The sequence below is a fragment of the Abrus precatorius genome, unplaced genomic scaffold (genome assembly GCF_003935025.1).
Source record: "Abrus precatorius isolate BTA unplaced genomic scaffold, Abrus_2018 Scaffold6, whole genome shotgun sequence".
Classification (NCBI taxonomy): Eukaryota; Viridiplantae; Streptophyta; class Magnoliopsida; order Fabales; family Fabaceae; genus Abrus; species Abrus precatorius.
Genome location: NW_020874406.1, coordinates 1451433 through 1471350, shown reverse-complemented (window position 1 = coordinate 1471350; position 19918 = coordinate 1451433). Strand labels below are relative to the sequence as shown.

Here is a 19918-nt window from a genome sequence, read left to right as displayed (position 1 = left end):
GAATTGCTGAAAAATAGAAAGAGAATAAATATAGATAGTACAAAGATACACTGGGGGTATAGAGTCCAAAGAAAATTTGAAAAATCTTGAAAAAATGAGGATGGTGAATGCTAACGATAAAAGGGTGCACAATAATTTATTGAAAAATAGACATTCACAGGCCACATCCTCGTTTCCTGACGAAGCTCCTGACTATACCTTTGCTAAAAAGGGTCAGAGCGGCACATGTGTATCCGTGATGTTGCGGCCAACCAGCAGTTATCTATGCTAGGAAGTCCTTAAGGGATACCAAGGGCAATTATTATGAAATTGTTATATATGTGAAATGGTATAGAATTTGTATGACTATAATATATGTATCGTAACATATTAATTTATGTTGTCATGATATGTGTATTGTAGTACATTAATGGGTGTGACTGTGACATATTAATTGAGATGATATGATACATGTATAATAACGTATAAGTAAATATAGAAATGTTTGTATAATGAGTGAATTGTTGTATATGCTTTCATTACTGGTTGTCTTATTATATGTGCTTGAATATGATGAGTATAAATATGAATTGTGCACTATTGATAATGAATTAGAATAGGATATTAGGCAATAATTTTAGTTTCTTTTAAAATAATTTATAATAAAAGAGATTTAGTGGGCGAGAAATACCCACCCTTACTGAAATTTTTAGGTAATGAAGGAAAATAAATGGAGATGGATAATAAGTTCTAGGATCATACTTGTCAAGGATTATAGGAAAAGAACTATTCAGATAAAATTAATTTAATATAATAGATATACAATTCTATTTATGTATTTTTATTTCATTGATAGCGAAAGATTAATTTGAAAGATTTAGTAAATTCGTCAAATTTTATTAATTTGTATTTTTATATCTATCATTTATTCAAAGTTGTATAATTTTCTATAAATTTTCTTAATCATGTTTTTAATAATATAAGTTGTTGCAGTAAATTATTTATATAAAGAGGAATGATGTTACAGATAGTGTCATGAAAACCATGTAATTTAAAGACATTGCCAAGGAATGATTGAGCTACTTCACAAGCTGTATAAGAATGAGCAAGACCATGAAATGAACTGTTTTGCTCAATCTGTCCACAATCACAAAAATGACTTGCTTGCCATAAGAAAGGGATAGTCCCTCAATGAAGTCCATTGTGATGTGTTGCCAAGCATGTTTAGGAATTGGGAGTGGCTGAAGAAGATCAGGAGTAGTTGTTGTCTCATATTTACATTGCTAATAAGTAGTACATTTTTGAATAAACACTAGATATCTTTGTGTAATCCTTTCCAATAAATCATCAATTTAACTCTGTAAAGTAGTATCCCTGCCTGTTTTAAGGTTGGATCATTATCTACAACCAATCTGCTTTTTCTTCTTCATTCTCTATTCAACCAACTATGCTAGTTAAGGAATGAAGGATCCTTTGTAACATCATAAATCAACTTCTGCAAATCAGGATCAGTGGACCACAAGTGTTGAATCCTAGTCAACAAATCTAATTGTAATTCCTAAGTAGTTAATGTGTGACATTCAACCAAATCCAGTCGTGAAAGAGCATCAGCCACCACATTTTCTCTGTGTTGCTTGTATTCAATAGAGAAGTCAAATTCTATTAACTTGACCAATCATTTCTGTTGGAAAACAGTAGATAACTTCTACTCCAATATAAACTTCAGGCTACTGTGATATGTTCTAATGATGAAATGCTTATTCAACAAGTAATGTCTCCACTTTTGGATAGCAAATACCATAGCCAGGAGCTCCTTTACATAAATTGAGAGAGAATGTTATTGCTTATTCAAATATCTACTAATGTGAGCAATGGGATGCTTAACTTGCATCAAAATAGCTCTAATGTCAAAACCTAAAGCATCTACTTCAATTACAAATTATTTATTAAAATTTAGAAGGGATAAGACAAGTGTAAAATAGAGCAAGTGTTTATATGTTAGAGACAGTGATAACTAAATATCTATGAATAAATAGTCTGTAATAGCTAGCTAATCCCAAAAATCCTTTGAGTTATTTTATTGACTAAGGTCATGACCAAGAAACCATTGCTTCTATCTTAGTAGGATTAGTTGCAACCCCTTCACCACTAATAAAATGACCAAGATATTTTACTTTTATTGATAGTAAAATAGCATTTGGACCTCATACCAAATAAGAAATTGGTCCTCATGGTTGTCAATACTTACTACAAGTGGTGCATATGCTCATCTAATGTCTTGCTATAATGAGTATATCATAAAAAAAAATAGTAAGAATTTCCTTAAAAACTGTTTAAAGATGTCATTCATGAGTCCTTGAAAAGTTACAAGTGCATTTGTGATACAAAATGGCATAACCAAATATTCATAGTGTCCACCATGTGTCCTAAATGTTGTCTTAATTACATCCTCACTTGCCATTCTAACTTGATTATATCTTGCCCTTAAATCCACTCTAGAGAATATAGTAGAACCATTTAACTCATCCAGCAAATCATCTACCAAAGGAATAGGGAGCTTATTCTTAATAGTAGCTTTATTTAAATCCATGTAGTCAACACATAACCTCCAAGATCCATCCTTCTTGCCTATTAACATAACAAGGCTGGCACAAGGGCTATTGCTAGGCTGAATAACTCCAGTTTTTAAGTATTCCTGGATTAAGCTATCAATGATATCTTTCTGCTGTTTGGAATATCTATAAGGTCTCTTATTTGTCGGATTAATATTGTGGATAAGTGAAATTTTATGGTCATGGTGAAGTCTAGTGGAAGGTAGTTGAGTAGACTCCTAAAATATATCTACAGAAGCATATAAGAGTTGTAAAATCACTTGTAGAATGTCAAGCTAATTAGCATGTGTGGTCAAGGAATGAAGTAATGAATTTTTTTCATAACATAACTGCAACATAGTAAGATGGATACCCTCATTAAAAGTTCTTTGTAGTTGCTATTTTTTCACTTTTTGAACTCCATTTTCTATAGCACCTCCAAGAACATGTCTTCTGCATTGGACTACAAATTCCATAGTCAAATTTTCAAAATTCCAAATAATATTTCCTAGAATAACCAACCATTCAATATCTAACACCACATCACAACATCCTAAAGGAATAAGCAACATATCTGAAGTAAAAGAGATTTGTTGAATAGTCCATGTAAAATTCTTAACCACAGATGAAATTTTTAGCTTTGTACCATCTACAACTACTACATTCAAAGAGTTTAATACATGTAATTGTAATTTCTTATGTGTCACGCTATGAGTTGGTGTAGAAGGTTCATCACAAAAGTAACAAAGTCCTTTAGATATACTTTTAGCCATGTATGCTAGAGTAAATGTTTTTCCTGTTGTAGGTGATAATTTAGAAACATCTTTGCCAGTTACAACAAGATCAACAGATTTTTCTCCTAGCAAAGACTTGGTTGCAGGTATATTTCTAGGTTATCTATTAAAACTTGGTACTATAGGACCCCGAGAACTAGCAGTTATCTATCTATAAATCCATCTTTATTATTGAAATTTGTTTGTAAACTTGTTTGTATTTCATGAATTTCTCGTAGTGAAACATTTTGAGAAAAAATAACACAGAACATGACAAACACAAAACTACTAGAGAATAGTTTATAATACTATTCATATTAAGGGCATAGTTTATAATACATGCAATCATAAAACACAAGATTAATGTGTTATCGATGTTTGCGCACTTCATATAGTACAACATTTCAAATCATTACTAATTGTTTGATATTATTATTATTATTATTATTATTATTTCTTTGAGGGATAGTTTTTTATAATAACTTAGTGTATATCTTTCACTACTGTGGTGTGAAATGATATGACAATATATTATTTAATTAGTGTTGTTGTTAGTTTTATCCTATGAATTATTTTATACAATTTGATAAACATACTTTTTAGAGTTATTTCACCAGTTTATAGTAAATTAACTTGGATAATTTGGATTTTAAGTTGTTTTTTTTTTTCTAACAGATGTCTTATTAGAGACATAACACATAGTAAAGGATGTGTTTAATGGTGGCTATGACAATAATTGTGGGAGAAAAAATTTCTACTTTATCTTTGGTCAATAATTAAATGGTTCATCATTTTGATTTTAAAACTCTTAATGCATATCGACTTTAATGAAAAGTAGAACATAGATTGGTTCTTTAGTTACTAGATCAAATAAATAATTCATTGTGTGAATTAGGTGGCATTTATAAATATGAAAGTTGTGTGATTGAAGGTGTAGTCAAGTATTACTTATTGTAATTTATCAATTTTTTAGTATATTTAAATAAAATTTATATTAGACATGTTTGTCATCATATTGATTGCATAGAAATACTATGTTGAAAGTTAATTCTTATTACTTATTACAAAAACTGAGAATACATTGCAAATCTAATTTTGAGTTAAACTAATATTTTTTTTTTCTCTAAATGGTAGTATTGGACAATTTTCTTATAAAAACATTGTCTTTTAAGATAAAGATCGAAAAATAACATTGGAAAGAATTCAAATTGTTTTTATGTCCAAAATGAATGACAAAGAGAGTCTGCCTTTTTAAGATAAAGGTAATGCAGGTATGTTTATTTCTTTATATTTTATATTAATATTTTTTATCACTATTATCTTTAGATTTTTATAAATAATTTACAAAAAAAATTATAATTAGGAGGAAAATTCTTGTTCAAACAAGATGTAAAAACATAACTAGTTATCTACTTTAATTCTCAGTCATTCACTAATTCTTTTTGTAGTATATATATATATACACGCATGTGTTTTTTATTTTTTATTATATTTTTATATTAAGAAAATAAATTACTGCAATATCAATTTAAAAATATGAAGATTTAATGTCAAATTTATTTATTTTAAAGATAATTTTTGTGTTTTTTTTTCTGCATATATTTTTCAATTTAAAAAATTATATTTAATCTTAAAAATCTTTATATATATTAAAAAATTGATTAAATTTTTGTTAACTTGAAAGTATTTTATAAATATTAAAATAATAAATAACATTTTATTTGAAAAAATTGATATAAAGAAAAGGTATAATCAAGTCATAAACAAATTAAGAAGTCAAATCTATTCATCAAAATTCTAGCCAAATCAAATTTGATTTTAAATCTAACTCATTCAAATGAACTAAATCTAAATAACCTTTTTTATTACCAAATACTAAATTTCAAGCAATCAGTTTTACTTATTTATATACTAGCACGGAGTATGATAAAAAAAAATTTATATATTAACAATATTTAAATATTTTGAAACATTTAATGAAATATATCTAAAATTATTTTATATCTCCATGCACATAAAAAAAAAAACAAATATTTATACTTCTTTAGATTTAACAAAATTTACTTGATATCCATGTTTTACATTACTTTAATTCTTCTAATTCATATAACTGGATAAAAAATTAGGAGATTGATGCAATTAAGGACACATGCTGTTATGTTATACATAAAGTTTATAGGATGAAAACAAAGGAAAAGAATTGAATAACATTTTGATAAATTTAATCGGTGAAGATTTGGTTATTTCTGAGAAGTTTGCTATACGGCAATTTTCAATTAAACTCCCGTCAGCGTGTGGTCGATTTAATCCTAGCGCGATTGCTCGATGTGCAGTTCTCATTCTAAATGATTCACACTTGAATGTATGTTACTGATCGAGAGTCTTATTTATAAAGAGCTCATCTTGAAAATAAATCGTCAAGAAGCTTTTACAAAACTACTAATAACTGGGAAATAAAAGTTATTATGTGCGCTTAAAGCAAAAGGCTCGAGTGAGAAATAAGAACAAACATTTGGTAGGCATCGCATCAACCACGGCATATGTCCTTGAGCTTATCAGCGGCAGATTTATCAACCGAATACTGCAATGGCATAATTTTGGAAGCAAATTTAAGAATAGTAACAATGCTGTTTGGTAAGCCAAAAGAGAAAAGAGGAGGGAAAAGGGAAACAAACCTTATGAAGAACCCATAGAGAATGATTATAGGTGTGTTGAAAGAGGTCGTGGGAATCAGAAGCGTCGATCTCACGATAATTGACGAAGTTTTCGCGGACGTACTTAGCATAATAAGGCCTGCTGTCCTTCGGTAAAAGTCTCACAAGTCTCAGAACCTCCGCGTAGGCTCTCAGCGCCTTCTGCATTTCTTCTTTTCACACCTCCCAAAGTAAGTTGAGCAAAAGTATCCAAATAATATAGCCTGCCCCATTAATTATTTTTTCCTTTTCTTAAAGACAAAAAAGCCCAATCACCGAATCAAGTATGTTTTATTACTAAAACATAAAGCATCATTTGTTATAAAGTTTAGTGAAATTAATTTTAATAAATTTAATTTTAAATTATTTATGATAATTACAGAATATGTTAATTATAATTTATGTTTAAACGTGTGTCTTTTACTCTCTTACTAAAAAAACATTAATATTTGTAAAAGAAATAGTCTTATATTTTCTTTTATTTGAGTAAGAAAGAATGAGCGGAAAAAAATTGGTAAAAAATAAATATATTTTAAAATTATTTACTATGGGAGAAATATGAAAAAAAATAAAAAATATATATTTTTATTAATAAATAAATAATATATATATTATTACTCTCTCTCTCTTATTTTCTTGATATCTCAAGGAGAAAAGATTCTATGAGCATGTGTGGGTGTGTTTTCTCTATTAAATTATTGAATGTTAGGGTTATTGCTCTAAACAATTGCGTTAGTGAAGAATGTACTTTGGTTGCTTCTTTACTGCAACAATAATAGCTAATGATTAAAAAGGTGCTATCAACGATCAAGCAAAATCAAGGAACATGTTTGGCAGAATCAATTGAAAGAGAAGATTTTTTTGACCTCGACATTATAAAATGACTTCAAAGGTTGATAAGTAGAAGCTGAAAATAGTGAAGTGAAATATCACTACTTTTAATGTTATTTTACTTATTATATGAATCAAAGGCAAGACAATGTTCCTCTTGTTGAAAAATATCAAAACAATGCATGTGTTATATTAGGTTTGTATTGCTACATTTATTGTGAGTTTGTGATGCACATGTATATATTATTCTCTTAGATGTAGTGCATGTAATGAACGTGGGCTAGTGTACTGTTGTCTCCCTTAACCTTTCAGTTGAATCAATTGACACATGACTTAGTGCTTAATTTACTTGTTAGTTAGTTAAAGTAAAGCTTTCATCACGTGCAAGAGTCATGAATAGATGTTACATGGTTGATCCTACCAGTAGTCATATATTTTTTTAAAATATTAAGCCATGCACGACAACTAGATCAGCACTTGCACCAGGATCTGCCACTTATCCATATTGGGATACACTCCCTCAACATAAAGGAGAATTCTTACCAGACTTATCACAGCATAGATCACAATGGCAACAAGAGCACACTGGATTATTGTGGCCATAAAATTCATAATCAACTTTCCAGAAAAAATGCAATCTTAAATTTGAGTGACAGATCAAGCATAAAGTGTATAAAATTAAAAGAAAAATGGCAAAAAGAAAATGATAATAGGGCCCATTATTTTAAAGAAAATGCTAAGTGCAAGACATGAGCGTCAAAACTAGAACACAACTAAACACTTCCAAACTTATGAGTAAGTTATATATGTTATATACTAAGAATTAAATGATGCAAAATACTTATCCTCTTGGAACTTCAACACTAGAATGTAGAATGAACATATCATGGATAATGAATCATTGTGACCTAGAAAGAAATCAATGTTTTTCTACATTCCAAATCTGCAAAACATATATGTAATATTCATTAATAAAAAAAAAAAACACTACAATTTTTTTTGTTTTGGCAAAGTAGAAAAAAGAATACAAAAAATTTCAATAAAATACAAAGTATCAAAAGTAATTTCATATTTTTTTTGGTTAACGCTTTTCACTTTTATTCAATAACTCATATTAAAAAATCTAAGAATATCTTGATGGATACCTTGGTTAATGTATCTTTTTTATTTAAGTATTGTTGCAAGGTTAAGGAACATTCTCTTAATGTTTTATTTTACTTGAGAATACTCTAATCATTTTTATGTTCATTGATTTTTTTTCCTTTAAATGAATATTTATCTTTTTTAAAAAATTCAAATCATATATCAATTTTATGAATACTAATGCATTATTCATGAATTGTATAATAAAACTAAATTAAAAATATTTTTTAATATGTACAACATTGTATATGATAAAAAAATTATATATAGTAATTTTTTTAATAAAGATTACAAAATTCAATTTAACTAAATGCATTAATGCTAATAAATATGGCAATTTTTAATAAAATTTTATATATATATATATATATATATATATATATATTCTTATGTTATGTAACACATGTTAAAAAATATTAAAATATAAAATATATTAAATTACACTTTAAAAGTTAATTAAAAATATATTATCATAAAAAATCTAATAAAAAATAAGATAAAAATGCATTTATAATGAGGAAATATTTATCTATTAAAAAAATAACTATTAAGATACAATATAAAAGTCTTATTTATAATAATACAATTAATAAAAAAATTATATTTAATTACACTTTTTGTTAGTATGCTTTAATATATGTGTGATTTTTATTTTTTCAATTTTAATTGTTTACATTTTATTATTTTAATTTTTAAATATTTAAATTAAATTTTTATTTTTAAATTTTATTCAATAATTAATAAAAACATAATGAAGGTGTGAATTTATGTTAATTTATACCAATAAATAAAGAAAAGTATATAAAAATTTAAATCAAAATATAAAATAAAATATAATAAATTTCTTAATTTTAGAGTTATGAACTTAATTTAAACATTTAAAAATCTATAGATTAAATGTAAGTAATTAAAATTAAGAGAACTAAAATTGCACATTCATTTAAGTATAAAAACAAAAAATTTAATTAAGTAAAAATTTATAATTACTTTAGAATCAATATTTTATCTCATCTTTTAAGTTTTAACCTAAAAATTAATAACACAATCTATAATTTTTGTTTTGTTATAGATAAAATTTAGGAAACTTTTACTTATATCATAGATAAAATTGTTTCAATTTTATATCCTAAACACACATTAAATGCAACTATTAAAATTAATTTTTCTTATTGATCGTACATGATTAAATTTTATAATGTAATACTCATAAATTATTTAAAATTTAATAATATATGCATAAGTTTATTTTAAAATTTATTTAACTTGTTTTATAATTTTAACTGATATGTTATAGATAACTAGTTTTAGATATTAATAACTATGTAAATATAAGAATTAATAAATATATAGTTCAAATGATTTTATTTTTCAAATTTTAATAGTGTTTATTTCATATAAATTTTTTTATTTCAATACAATAATTCACCCCAAATTTAATATTTTGGATTCATAAAAATAAGATTGAAAATAATAGAAATTTAGGGTTTACCTTGTTAACTCAAATTCCAAAAAATGGATGATGAATTTAATATAAAAAATAAAAAAAAAAGTCTTGTTTTTCCTACAATCAACACATAGAAACACAAAATGGTTATATAAAAAAATATAAAAAATATTAAATATAATTGAAATAATATGATCTTTTTTTGAGTTAGCTCAATTAGGTTATGTAATACTTTAAACTTTTAATTTCATATAATGTACATCTTATTCTTAATCATTTGAAATAAAACATCTTGGATGTAATGAATTTAGTATAGCAAATTAGTGAAGTTTTCTTTTAAATACATATGTAGATGAGAATTTTGAACTTTACAATGCTAATAGAACAACAATAATAAATTACAGAGAGAATAAATAAATATCACAACTAAAATTTAGTATTTGCAGTAGGAAACCTGAATATACATTACTTATATCAGATATAAAAATTTACAAACTATTTGTCAAAATATATAGGACTTAAAACAATATTTACATAACCAAAATAATTATATCATATATGCAAATTCAAGTCACAAGCAGTCTCTCAGATAACCAGGTACTAAAGATCAGTCCTATTCCTAACCTACATACTAACTCTCTATCTCGGTCAAATCTTCTAAATTTAGATCATCATTTGATCCCAGATAACAATCGTCTAAATCAACTATAACCTCTGTGTCAGTCACTTGCTTAAAAGTCTATTTGGTCGGTCTTCTAAGAGGGTCATGATTGTGGTAGGAAAATAGATAGGTGAGGGTTACCGGAGTCCTAACCGTACCACTATACATATAAATACATAGAGTCTGATCTATCTTACTTCTAAGAAAATCAAACGAGATACTACAAAAGAAATCTATTTCTATCATAATAAAAGTTCTAGGTTCATCTTCCAAAAGAACAACAAATTTAAAATAACATACTCTTTGATATTCATTAAATACATAATTTAGCCTATTATGTACTGAACTATCTATTAATCTAACTCTTCCCTGAGGCTTCGTCATCCTGTTTTTCTAAAAATATAAGTAAGGATAAATATTTATTTTATCCTTTTTCAAACATTATATCATAAAATCATAGTTTATAATATAAATGCAATATATCTATTTTTACACTAAATTTGCATTGCAAACATATTCACAGACACATCATTCATAATTTATTATCTATTATCCGTTCTCTCATTCTAATACGCAATCCCAATGCACTGTGATCACAAATATCCATGCCTTCAGCATTTCTTGAGGTCTTACTCAACTAGGTAAATAGTCGCCGGTTAGCCCATGTACACAGATACAACATGTACAATAATCAGGCTCCTTAGCAAAGACATAGTTAAGAGTCTAGTCAGGAAATGAATGTGAGACCATGAGACGCATTCGCTCTCAGAAAGAGTATGTACACACCATCCTACATTTTCCCCATATTTTCATCGTCTCCACTCTATACCCCCCAGTGTATCTCTGTAACTATTCATACTAGATACAATTCATATTCAACTTTTAAAGTTATTTTCAGAGTTATCCTTTTTCCCATTCACAAGATTGTGCTTAGTAAAGTACTTCCAAATTAATTCTACTCCAATGCATTCCACTCATATTCTGATTGATGTAGTTACAACTATTAAATCATTAAGATTAATATCATACTTTATCATATCATTTCATTCAAACATATTTTATAAAATCACATCATAATCATTCAGCAAGTTTGATAATATTTCTCATTGATATAATGCATATACCAACTATTTAGTCCAAACAACCAATCAATCCAAACAATCAAACAAATATTATTTTCATTCATTATTCATGCAATAAATATCTCAATCATATATTCTCATAGAATGTTCATGTAATAGTGCTATTATGAGCACAAAATAAATACTATAAAATAACAGTAAAATAAAGCTTTCCTTACCTGAAGGACAATTTCACAAAGAAATATTGAAAAGGATCAAGGATCAACTATGGAAGTTCTCTTGAATACCAAGAGATATCCATAAGAAACAAAAACATGAAAAATGATAGGAAAAAATAATGTTTTATTCAAAGAAACTTACTTGGAGTCGTTTAGACTCAACATCCAAGCTTGGATTTGAAGAGAAACTAAAGTTTCTGAGGCTTTTATCTAGGAAAAATAAGGAGAGAATTCAGAGAAAACTGAGAGAGGGACATGAGTATAGAATAAAATGAAATTTTCATGCTTGAAATTTCTTAAATACCCCTCAGTCCCACTGGCTCTCGCTTGAGACAGTGGTCTTGTATACTATTTTCTGATATGTTTGCTTGAGTGAGATGGTGTCTAGAGAGCATAACATTTCTTTTATGAGTTCTTGCCTGAGCGAGATCTCAGTCCGTCTAAGCGAGACCACTTTCGCTTGGACGATATGACAGTTGAGCTGAATTTATCCTATCTCGCTTGAGCTAGAAGCATCTCGCTTGAGCGAGATAGTCTTGCAACATTATATTCCTAGGCGCTCAGTCTCGCTTGAGTGAGATTTACCTCGCCTAAACGAGACCCCCTGCACCAGAATCCTTCCAAAAATCTTCTATACTTACTTCTAAATGCACTCTAATACTACTTAACATTGAACAAAACATAAATTAATGATTCATAAAATACAAGTTAAGATCATAAGATAATTTGAACAAAAATTAAAATTCCAAACACAAAAAAACTAAAAGAAAATATGAAAAAGAGAAGAAAGAGCCACAAGATAAATTCAATGAAAAATAGAGAATGATAAATTTGATGTAGAATTGCAACAAGAAAGAGTATGAGAAACATTTGATAAGATTCAAGTAATAGTTCATTCCAATAACCTAAGAGACACACAGGTTTTCTCAAAGAGGTAAACCTTTATTTCTTATTTAAAACTAAAGTTACCTCTTAAAAGAGTCTTATACAAGTATTTATGATAAAAAATGAAACCATAAAAGGTTTAGTAACCAATGTGACTAAGTTCAATAATAATAATTTAAGTAAAAATCTTAAAAGACTTTAATAATTAATATATCAAAACCAACTAAACATAATAAAATATAAAACCCTAAAAAAGGCCTAATAACTAATATGGTCTAACCTACTAACTTCAGACATATAAAACTATTTTATTAAAACATAAAATTCAAGTAAAAATAATGATTTAGTTAACATAAATTGAGATTACTATAATCTTTATAATTTTTAATTATAACACATGAAACCAACTTTAGATTTTTTTTCTTCTACATCATTAGTGCTTAAATATAGTCATCATTATTGTCTTTGTTTCATTTTCTTTGTTTGTTATTTGTTCTCATCATCCCCTCCTGTTTAAGTAAATTTGTTCTTGCATTGGGATTTTCATCACCTATATAAACAAAGTTCAAGTTAAAAATATTAAAGGTTGCACTAACCCTATATTCATTGGGGACGGTCAATTTTACAATAATTGTCGTTAATCATTTCTACTACTTGGAATGGTCCATTGCCTAATAGTTGTAATTTTGATTTTCTTTGCATGGAGAATCGTTATTTTCTTATGTGAAACTACACTCAATCTCTGTGTTCAAATACAAATTTCTTTTGCCCCTTATTAGTTTGTTAGATATAATATTTTATTTTCTTTTTAATTTGAGTCTTAACCTATTTATAGAGTTTTTTCGCATATTTAACCTTAGCGCTTCTATTCTTATGCCTTATAAAAGAAATGTTAAGGAATGACCATAAATAAAAAGAAGTTAAAAGGTTAAATTTATAAACAATTTCAAAAGAAAAATATTGTATAGTAGCATGTAGTGCCCTATTTTAAGCAAATTCAATGCATGGTAAGCCATCATTTACAAATCTTCTATAAAAACTTATCAATCAATGAAAATATCTACTATCACTCATAAAGTTAAGGGTTGATCAATCTCTAATGACCTTAATTTTTTCTCCATAAATTTGTAATTCTTTTGAACTTACCACAAAACTAAGAAAAACAAAATACATCCAAGTTAGCATACAATTCATCAAGAAAGCCACAAGTCTAGGGATAGGGTGTTTATATTTAACTATGACATTGTTGATGATCCAACAATCAATGCACATTTGCCATTTGGCACCAAAATTATAGGTATTACACAAGGACTTAAGCTCTCTTTAACCCATATTTCTTTGTAACAATTCCTCTACTTTTTAATCTCTTTTTTTTTCTGTTAAGGATTGCTTCTCTATGTTGGTCTATTGGATAGAGAAGCACTGAGAAATAAAATTATTTGATTTTCTATCCTCTTCATTGGTGGTAAACTATGAGGCACCTTCTTAAAAAAAAAATCCTTATATTTTTGCAAAATAGAAACATCATTAATCAAAATTTAATATTAGAATCTAAACAAGAATCTTTACACAAAAGAAAAAATAAAGACTGATAACAAATAAGTTTTCTTCACCTCAATTTTATTCATAAATAGATTCTTCACCCTAATTATTTCAATTCACAAATAAGTTTTTATTTTTCAAAAGAAAAGATGGAAAAGAGAATAAGAGAAGAAAGAGTCAAAAACTCAATTCCATTGAAAATGAAAAATAATGAGCTTGGTGTATAACAATCATAAGAATATGAGAAACTCTTAATAAGATCCAAGTAATAATTCTTTCCAAGAACAATAAGAGGTACACTAATTATCAAAGAGGTAAATCTTCAATTCTTATTCAAAACTAGAGTTGTTTTTTAAAAGGAGTCTTACACGAGTGCTTATAATAAAAAATAAAACTCTAAAAGACTTAGTAACCAATATGACCAAGGCCAACTGATGTGTAAAAATTGAATTACTGGGCAAGTGTACCCGTTGTCGGAGTAATATTATTAAAATTAAAGTACCAAGTGTCGTATATACAGGGACTGTTATTAAAAAAATTTTCCTTAATTGCGTAATTGTTAATAAATATGAAAAATAAAATTTGTTAATAAAATTGCTAAAAGTAAAAGAATAATAATTTAAAAGAAACAGATATCCTTATGAAAATAAATTATAGAAAATTATAACTAAAGATATTCAAAGGAAAAAGGCAAGTATTTATACTGTAAATCCCCCTAAGTGTCCAAATAACTGAAATTCTTCTTCAACTACTTAGTTCCAAAACCTTATCACTGCAGGAAATTCTAATTTAAATCAATACCTTTCTCAAGGATAATGATTCCTAACCCTCAGTTGATTAATCAGAATATCTTCTTTAATTAATACCCCTAGGTTGCATTAAGTTCATTATGAATTCCATAATTAGGGTTAATCCTAATACAGAAAACTCATGTCTTTCTATCTCTAGAAATACATTCAAGTCTTTTTAATTGAGCAATGTTAATTTCATGCAAGAATTTTACTCAAATTCAAACAAGAAAATAAGATAGAAGCAAATTGATACTACTCAATTAAACCTAAGAGAAAAGAAAATAAAATAGCATTAGAAGAATTCTAGAAAATTTAGTCAATTAAGATTCATTACATCTAGATACTCAAAAGAAAGTTAGAACCTAAACATCTAGAAATTAAAATTATAAAAGAGATGAATTAAAACGCTTGATCCTATCTTCCTGCCATCTCTGAGTCTTTCATCTCCAAAAACTGCCTCCTCAGATTCAAGACCAGTTCTCCTTTTATAGGAATTGTCCTAGGGTTCTCGCAAAAGTAAAATTTCTGACGCGCGTAAAAGTACACGCCCAAGTATACGGCCATGTACTTTGGCCGTGTACTTCTCTGTTTTCTAATAGGTGTCCTTCAAATCTTTCCTGACAAGTACACGCTCATGTACACGGCCGTGTATCTGGCCGTGTACATTTCTGGTCTGTGATACTTGGCCTTCAAAATCTTTATATGAAGTACACGCTTATATACATGGTCATGCACCTTGACCGTGTATATCTCTGGCCCAAATGATGCATTCCTTGACAACACCAGTGATGTACACGCTCATATACACGGGCGTGTATCTGCCCGTGTATATCTCTGGCTGAATATTTCCTTGTTCTTTGCATTCCAGTGAGATACACGACCATATACACGGGAGTGTATCTGCCCGTGTATATCTCTGGGTTATTCTTTCTTCAATTCTCGATATCTTTGAGGTTTTCATATCCTTGATCTTTTTTCCTGAAACATAAATAAAATGAGATTAATTATAATATCTATTAATGAATAGCTTAAAAACTCTCAATTATCATAATATAGGATTAAGTCTTTAGAGCATTTATCAAATTCTCCCGAACTTGAACTTTTGCTTGTCCCCAAGCAAAATAATGGATCAATTTTACCTTTGACAACAAAGAATCAAATTCCTGAATTTTTCTTATTGTTATTTTTATTTTATTTTATTTTTAGAGGGAAAGTAATTCTTAAACATCAAATTGTGCTTTCTTTTGCTCTTGACCTCTGTAACTTCAGACAGAACTGAAATAAGGACCTCTCTACCATTAGCTCTTAAAATTTTAATTCAAAACTTTGAATTCTTCCACAAGGTGTTATTTAATTTTCTTTACTTTGAGCCATGATTGGCTAATAGGGTGCATTTTATGCTCCATCCCAATTAGCACAATGTATTAATGGAAAATTCCACCCCTTGCTTTCCACATCGGTACCTCAAACAATTTCGGGGTTCTAGGATGTGGTATCCGGACATTGCTTGCAATCCACATTCAACTAGTTATGCTTCTATGGCATGCTCTTTTATTTTTGAGCAGAGCCCCAATTTTTCAGATATTAATGATTCTTAAAAAAAAAATTTGCATAGATTCAAGGTCCTCAAATCAGAAAAATCTATCGATATTTCAATCGAGAAACAATCAAAAACACAAATCCAATATCTAGAATAATTGCATATGAATCTTTATTTTTGTTTTTATTTTTATTTTCAGGAATATCATCTTCTATGCAACAGTAAAATTGACTCAGTATTGTTCAAGAATAAAACAACAATTCAGTTCAAACATCTATAATTATCCACCCCACATTGTAAGATTTGCATTGTCCTTAATCAAATATAAAAATTAAAGTGCAACTGAAACTTCCCTAAAAAGTAAGTAAATAAGCAAAGAATCTTGGGAAGCAAAACTAATCTGAGTTTGACTTGGAAAGGAAACCTGATCAAAATTGATTTATAGGAAAATTTTACTCAGTTCAGAATGACAAAAGGAAAGAATTATCAAAATAATGCAATAAAGAACAGAATTAGTAAAGAGACAAAGGCAATATAAATCCTAAAAATAACATAAGTAAAAGAAAACTCAAAAACTGTTTCTATCCTAAATTTAAGCTAAACTAAACTGCAGCACTAGTATCGCTTAAGTCTTCATCATCTAAACTGAAGAAGTGATCAGAAGGGGGTGGAGATGGATGAAGAATTGTCGGTGCTGAGATACCTAAGGATAGATAATTTTTGTTTAATTTATTGAACTTTTTTTGTATATTAAAAACTTTTCAACTTTAATTGTTAGGTGGTTCAATTTGTAACATCCTTTGTAACGTCCCGAGTTTTGTAATCTTAATTATTGATAATTATATAAAATGAATGTATATTCATGTGTGTATGTATGTATATATATGTATGATTAATTAGATTGGACTGGTTAGGCTGAGTGCAAGGCAAGATACTGAGCTGTTCTCGCTGCAGTGAGAAGGCCCTGGGAGGAAGGACCAGAACTCAACTGTAGCGAGATCCTATAGAAACCAGAGTGCAGTTTTCTCTAGTTTTTTTCGCTGTAGCGAGGGGGCGTGTCACTGCAATGAGGGGACCTCGCTGCAGTGAAAATATCTCGTTGTAACGAGAGTGTCGCGACCAGAGGGGTATTTAAAGGGTTAGGGTTTGAGAAGAGGGTTATTTTCACGATTTCCCTCTCTCTCCTTCACGATTCTCTCTACCCAAACCCATTCCTACTGATTAAAAGCCCTCCAAGACTGATTGGAAGCTAGATTGAGGATTGGAGAAGTGTTTGGAGCTCTTAGAGGTAAGTTCTATGGCTAGGGTTTTGGTTTTTGTCCCTTACTTTCATTTTTTGAGGTTTTCCTTAAGTTCCCTCGGAATTTCCGTGTGCTTTAGGGATGAAATCCGTGTGGGAAAGCGATTCCATCAACGTTTCGTGTCGGGTCTTCGTTTTTTAGGTAAGAGGAGTACTTTACTTTAGTTATCTTTGTTAGGAAGGAGTTTATTTGAATGAATATAGTAATGTGATAGAAATAGGAGATCAGGTTATGTGTATTGATGAATTGTACGAATTGGGTTGAGTTTGGAGGTATCCGACCTCCGGCATATTGTGTGAAATTGAGTGATGAGTTTGTGTTGGTTACCATTGGATGCAAGGAAATGATGTGAATTATGTATTGGATGTTGTGAATGGGCTTAGGCACTTGTGTTGTATGATTGAATGAATATTGTGTGAAATGTGGGCCCGAGAGCCGCGTAATATGAATAAAAATAGGCTAGGGGCCGTATATCTTGAATGAATTGTGAGCTATGTGCTGTTGTGCTGTAAAAATAAAATGTAGGCCTGGTGCCGTAACTGCTAAATGTGGGCTATGTGTCGTATATTGAAATGTGCGTGACTAGGACGTACAACACCGTTGTAATGTGCTATGAATGGTTCAGCGATACACTGGGGGTGTGAGAGATGAGGACGATAGAAATACCTTGGAGAAGAGGGAGTGGTGGTGACACTGACTGTGGAACGGGTGCACCACAGGCCACACACTCTCTTTCTAACTAGACCTCTGACCATTACCTTTACTGAGCAACCCGTGACTGTCCACATGGTATCCGTGAGGCTAGGGTAACCGGCGACCATTCATGGTGTAAATCTGTGATCACAGTGTCAATGTGAATGTGGCTGATGTGCGTATGCATGAGTTCATGATTTATGCTTGTGGACGTGATAATGTTGCTTGTGCCTGTTCTTGTTTAATGTATTGAAAATGTGCTAGAGGTGAGACTATATGCTTAATTGTATGTTTCGGTAGTGTAGAGTACTCACCCTTACATTCATTTTTCAGGTAATCAAGATAATCAGCACCAGACTCAGTGAAGGGGTGGATGGAACTGCTATAAGGCTTAAAATATTACTTTGAAAACTATTGTATTTGGAATAAGTTCTGTAGCAACTGTTCTATATAATTTGTGAACTCTTTCTTTATTTGAAATGCTTAAATGAACTTGGATTAAAAATGAAAGTTTTATTATTTTAAAAATTTACAAAATTCTTATTTATTGAAATTAAATTTAAGGTGTTACATCCTTATTTTCATAAAAGTAAATCATTTTTCATGGATTTAAGAATTGGATAAAAATAAAGCTTACATTTCCCTAATGTTAAAATTTGTAAGGACTTTGAATTAATTAAAATTTTCAAAGAATATTTTAAAACTTTAAAGTAATAAATAAAATTTAAATTTACATTTGACAAATTATTTGTTACAACCAAATTTCCTAAAACATTATAAATTCTAAGATTTGACATTTAAAATCATTTACAAATTTTGGGCAATATGAGATGTAATTAGATAAAATATTACAATTTGTCAAACTATTCTAATTCCTACATAGCAGCCTTCCTCTTATTATCACTTGATTATGGTACTAGAACTGACCAACCACCTTTATTCTTTCACTTTCGTTACCTGAAAAATATTAGTAAGGGTGAGTATCTTTTGTCTCACTAAATCTCTTGTTTGACAGAAACAATATATATATATATATATATATATATATGTATATATGATATTGAAATTAATTTCTAACATAGATTAAATTAACAATGACACTCAAATCATATAATTCATTATCACAACGGAGTATATACAAAACAAACAATCAATCATCTTTTCAAATTTTCATAACATGCATCTTTCTACTAATCTGTATGTCATAATACATTTATTATACCATGTTAATCAATATGTCACAATACATGTGTCCTAATCGCATCTGTAGATATATTACACCACATATATCATAACAACATCAACCGATATGTTACAATGCATATATTATAATCATACAACTTTTATACTACTTCATATACATCACACTTTCACATTTATTTTCCTTTCATGTTCAATGCCCCTAGGATCCCTTAAGGACTTCACAGTATAGATAGCTGCTGGTTAGCCACAGCAACACGGATATACGTGTGCTGACCCAGCCTCTTTTAGCAAAGGTATAGTTAGGAGTCTTGTCAGGAAATGAGTGTATGGTATGTGAATGCTTTCAATTTCAACAAATGATTGTGCACTTGATGAATTCATATTTTACTAGTATTTTACAATAGTTTTTAGTGTAATTAATAAAGAAAACATGCTAGAAATAGTAGAAAATCCTTAAAAAAAAATAAAATGTTGTATGTCACTTTTAAACATAGTTATTTTAAAATTCATTGATTTTCTATGTAAAAAGTGACAATTCAAGTATACTT

The 19918-nt window shown here is 28.7% G+C and overlaps 1 protein-coding gene across 1 annotated transcript; it reads right to left on the bottom strand.

Annotated features, from left to right (window-relative positions):
- Positions 1–5818: 5818 nt before the first annotated feature.
- On the bottom strand, positions 5819–6248 carry LOC113869950 (LYR motif-containing protein At3g19508). The gene is made up of 2 exons (XM_027506506.1): positions 6019–6248; positions 5819–5924 (listed from the first exon to the last, which is right to left on the bottom strand). Exons 1-2 carry the CDS (start codon positions 6202–6204, stop codon positions 5871–5873), a joined length of 240 nt encoding a protein of 79 aa, XP_027362307.1. The 5' UTR covers positions 6205–6248; the 3' UTR covers positions 5819–5870.
- Positions 6249–19918: the final 13670 nt, after the last annotated feature.

Coding starts and splice junctions, on each gene's coding strand:
- LOC113869950 (XM_027506506.1), bottom strand. CDS start 6,204: ATGCAGAAGGCGCTGAGAGCCTACGCGGAGGTTCTGAGACTTGTGAGA. Junction 5,925..6,018: donor CTCTATGGGTTCTTCATAAG/GTTTGTTTCCCT, acceptor ATGCCATTGCAG/TATTCGGTTGATAAATCTGC.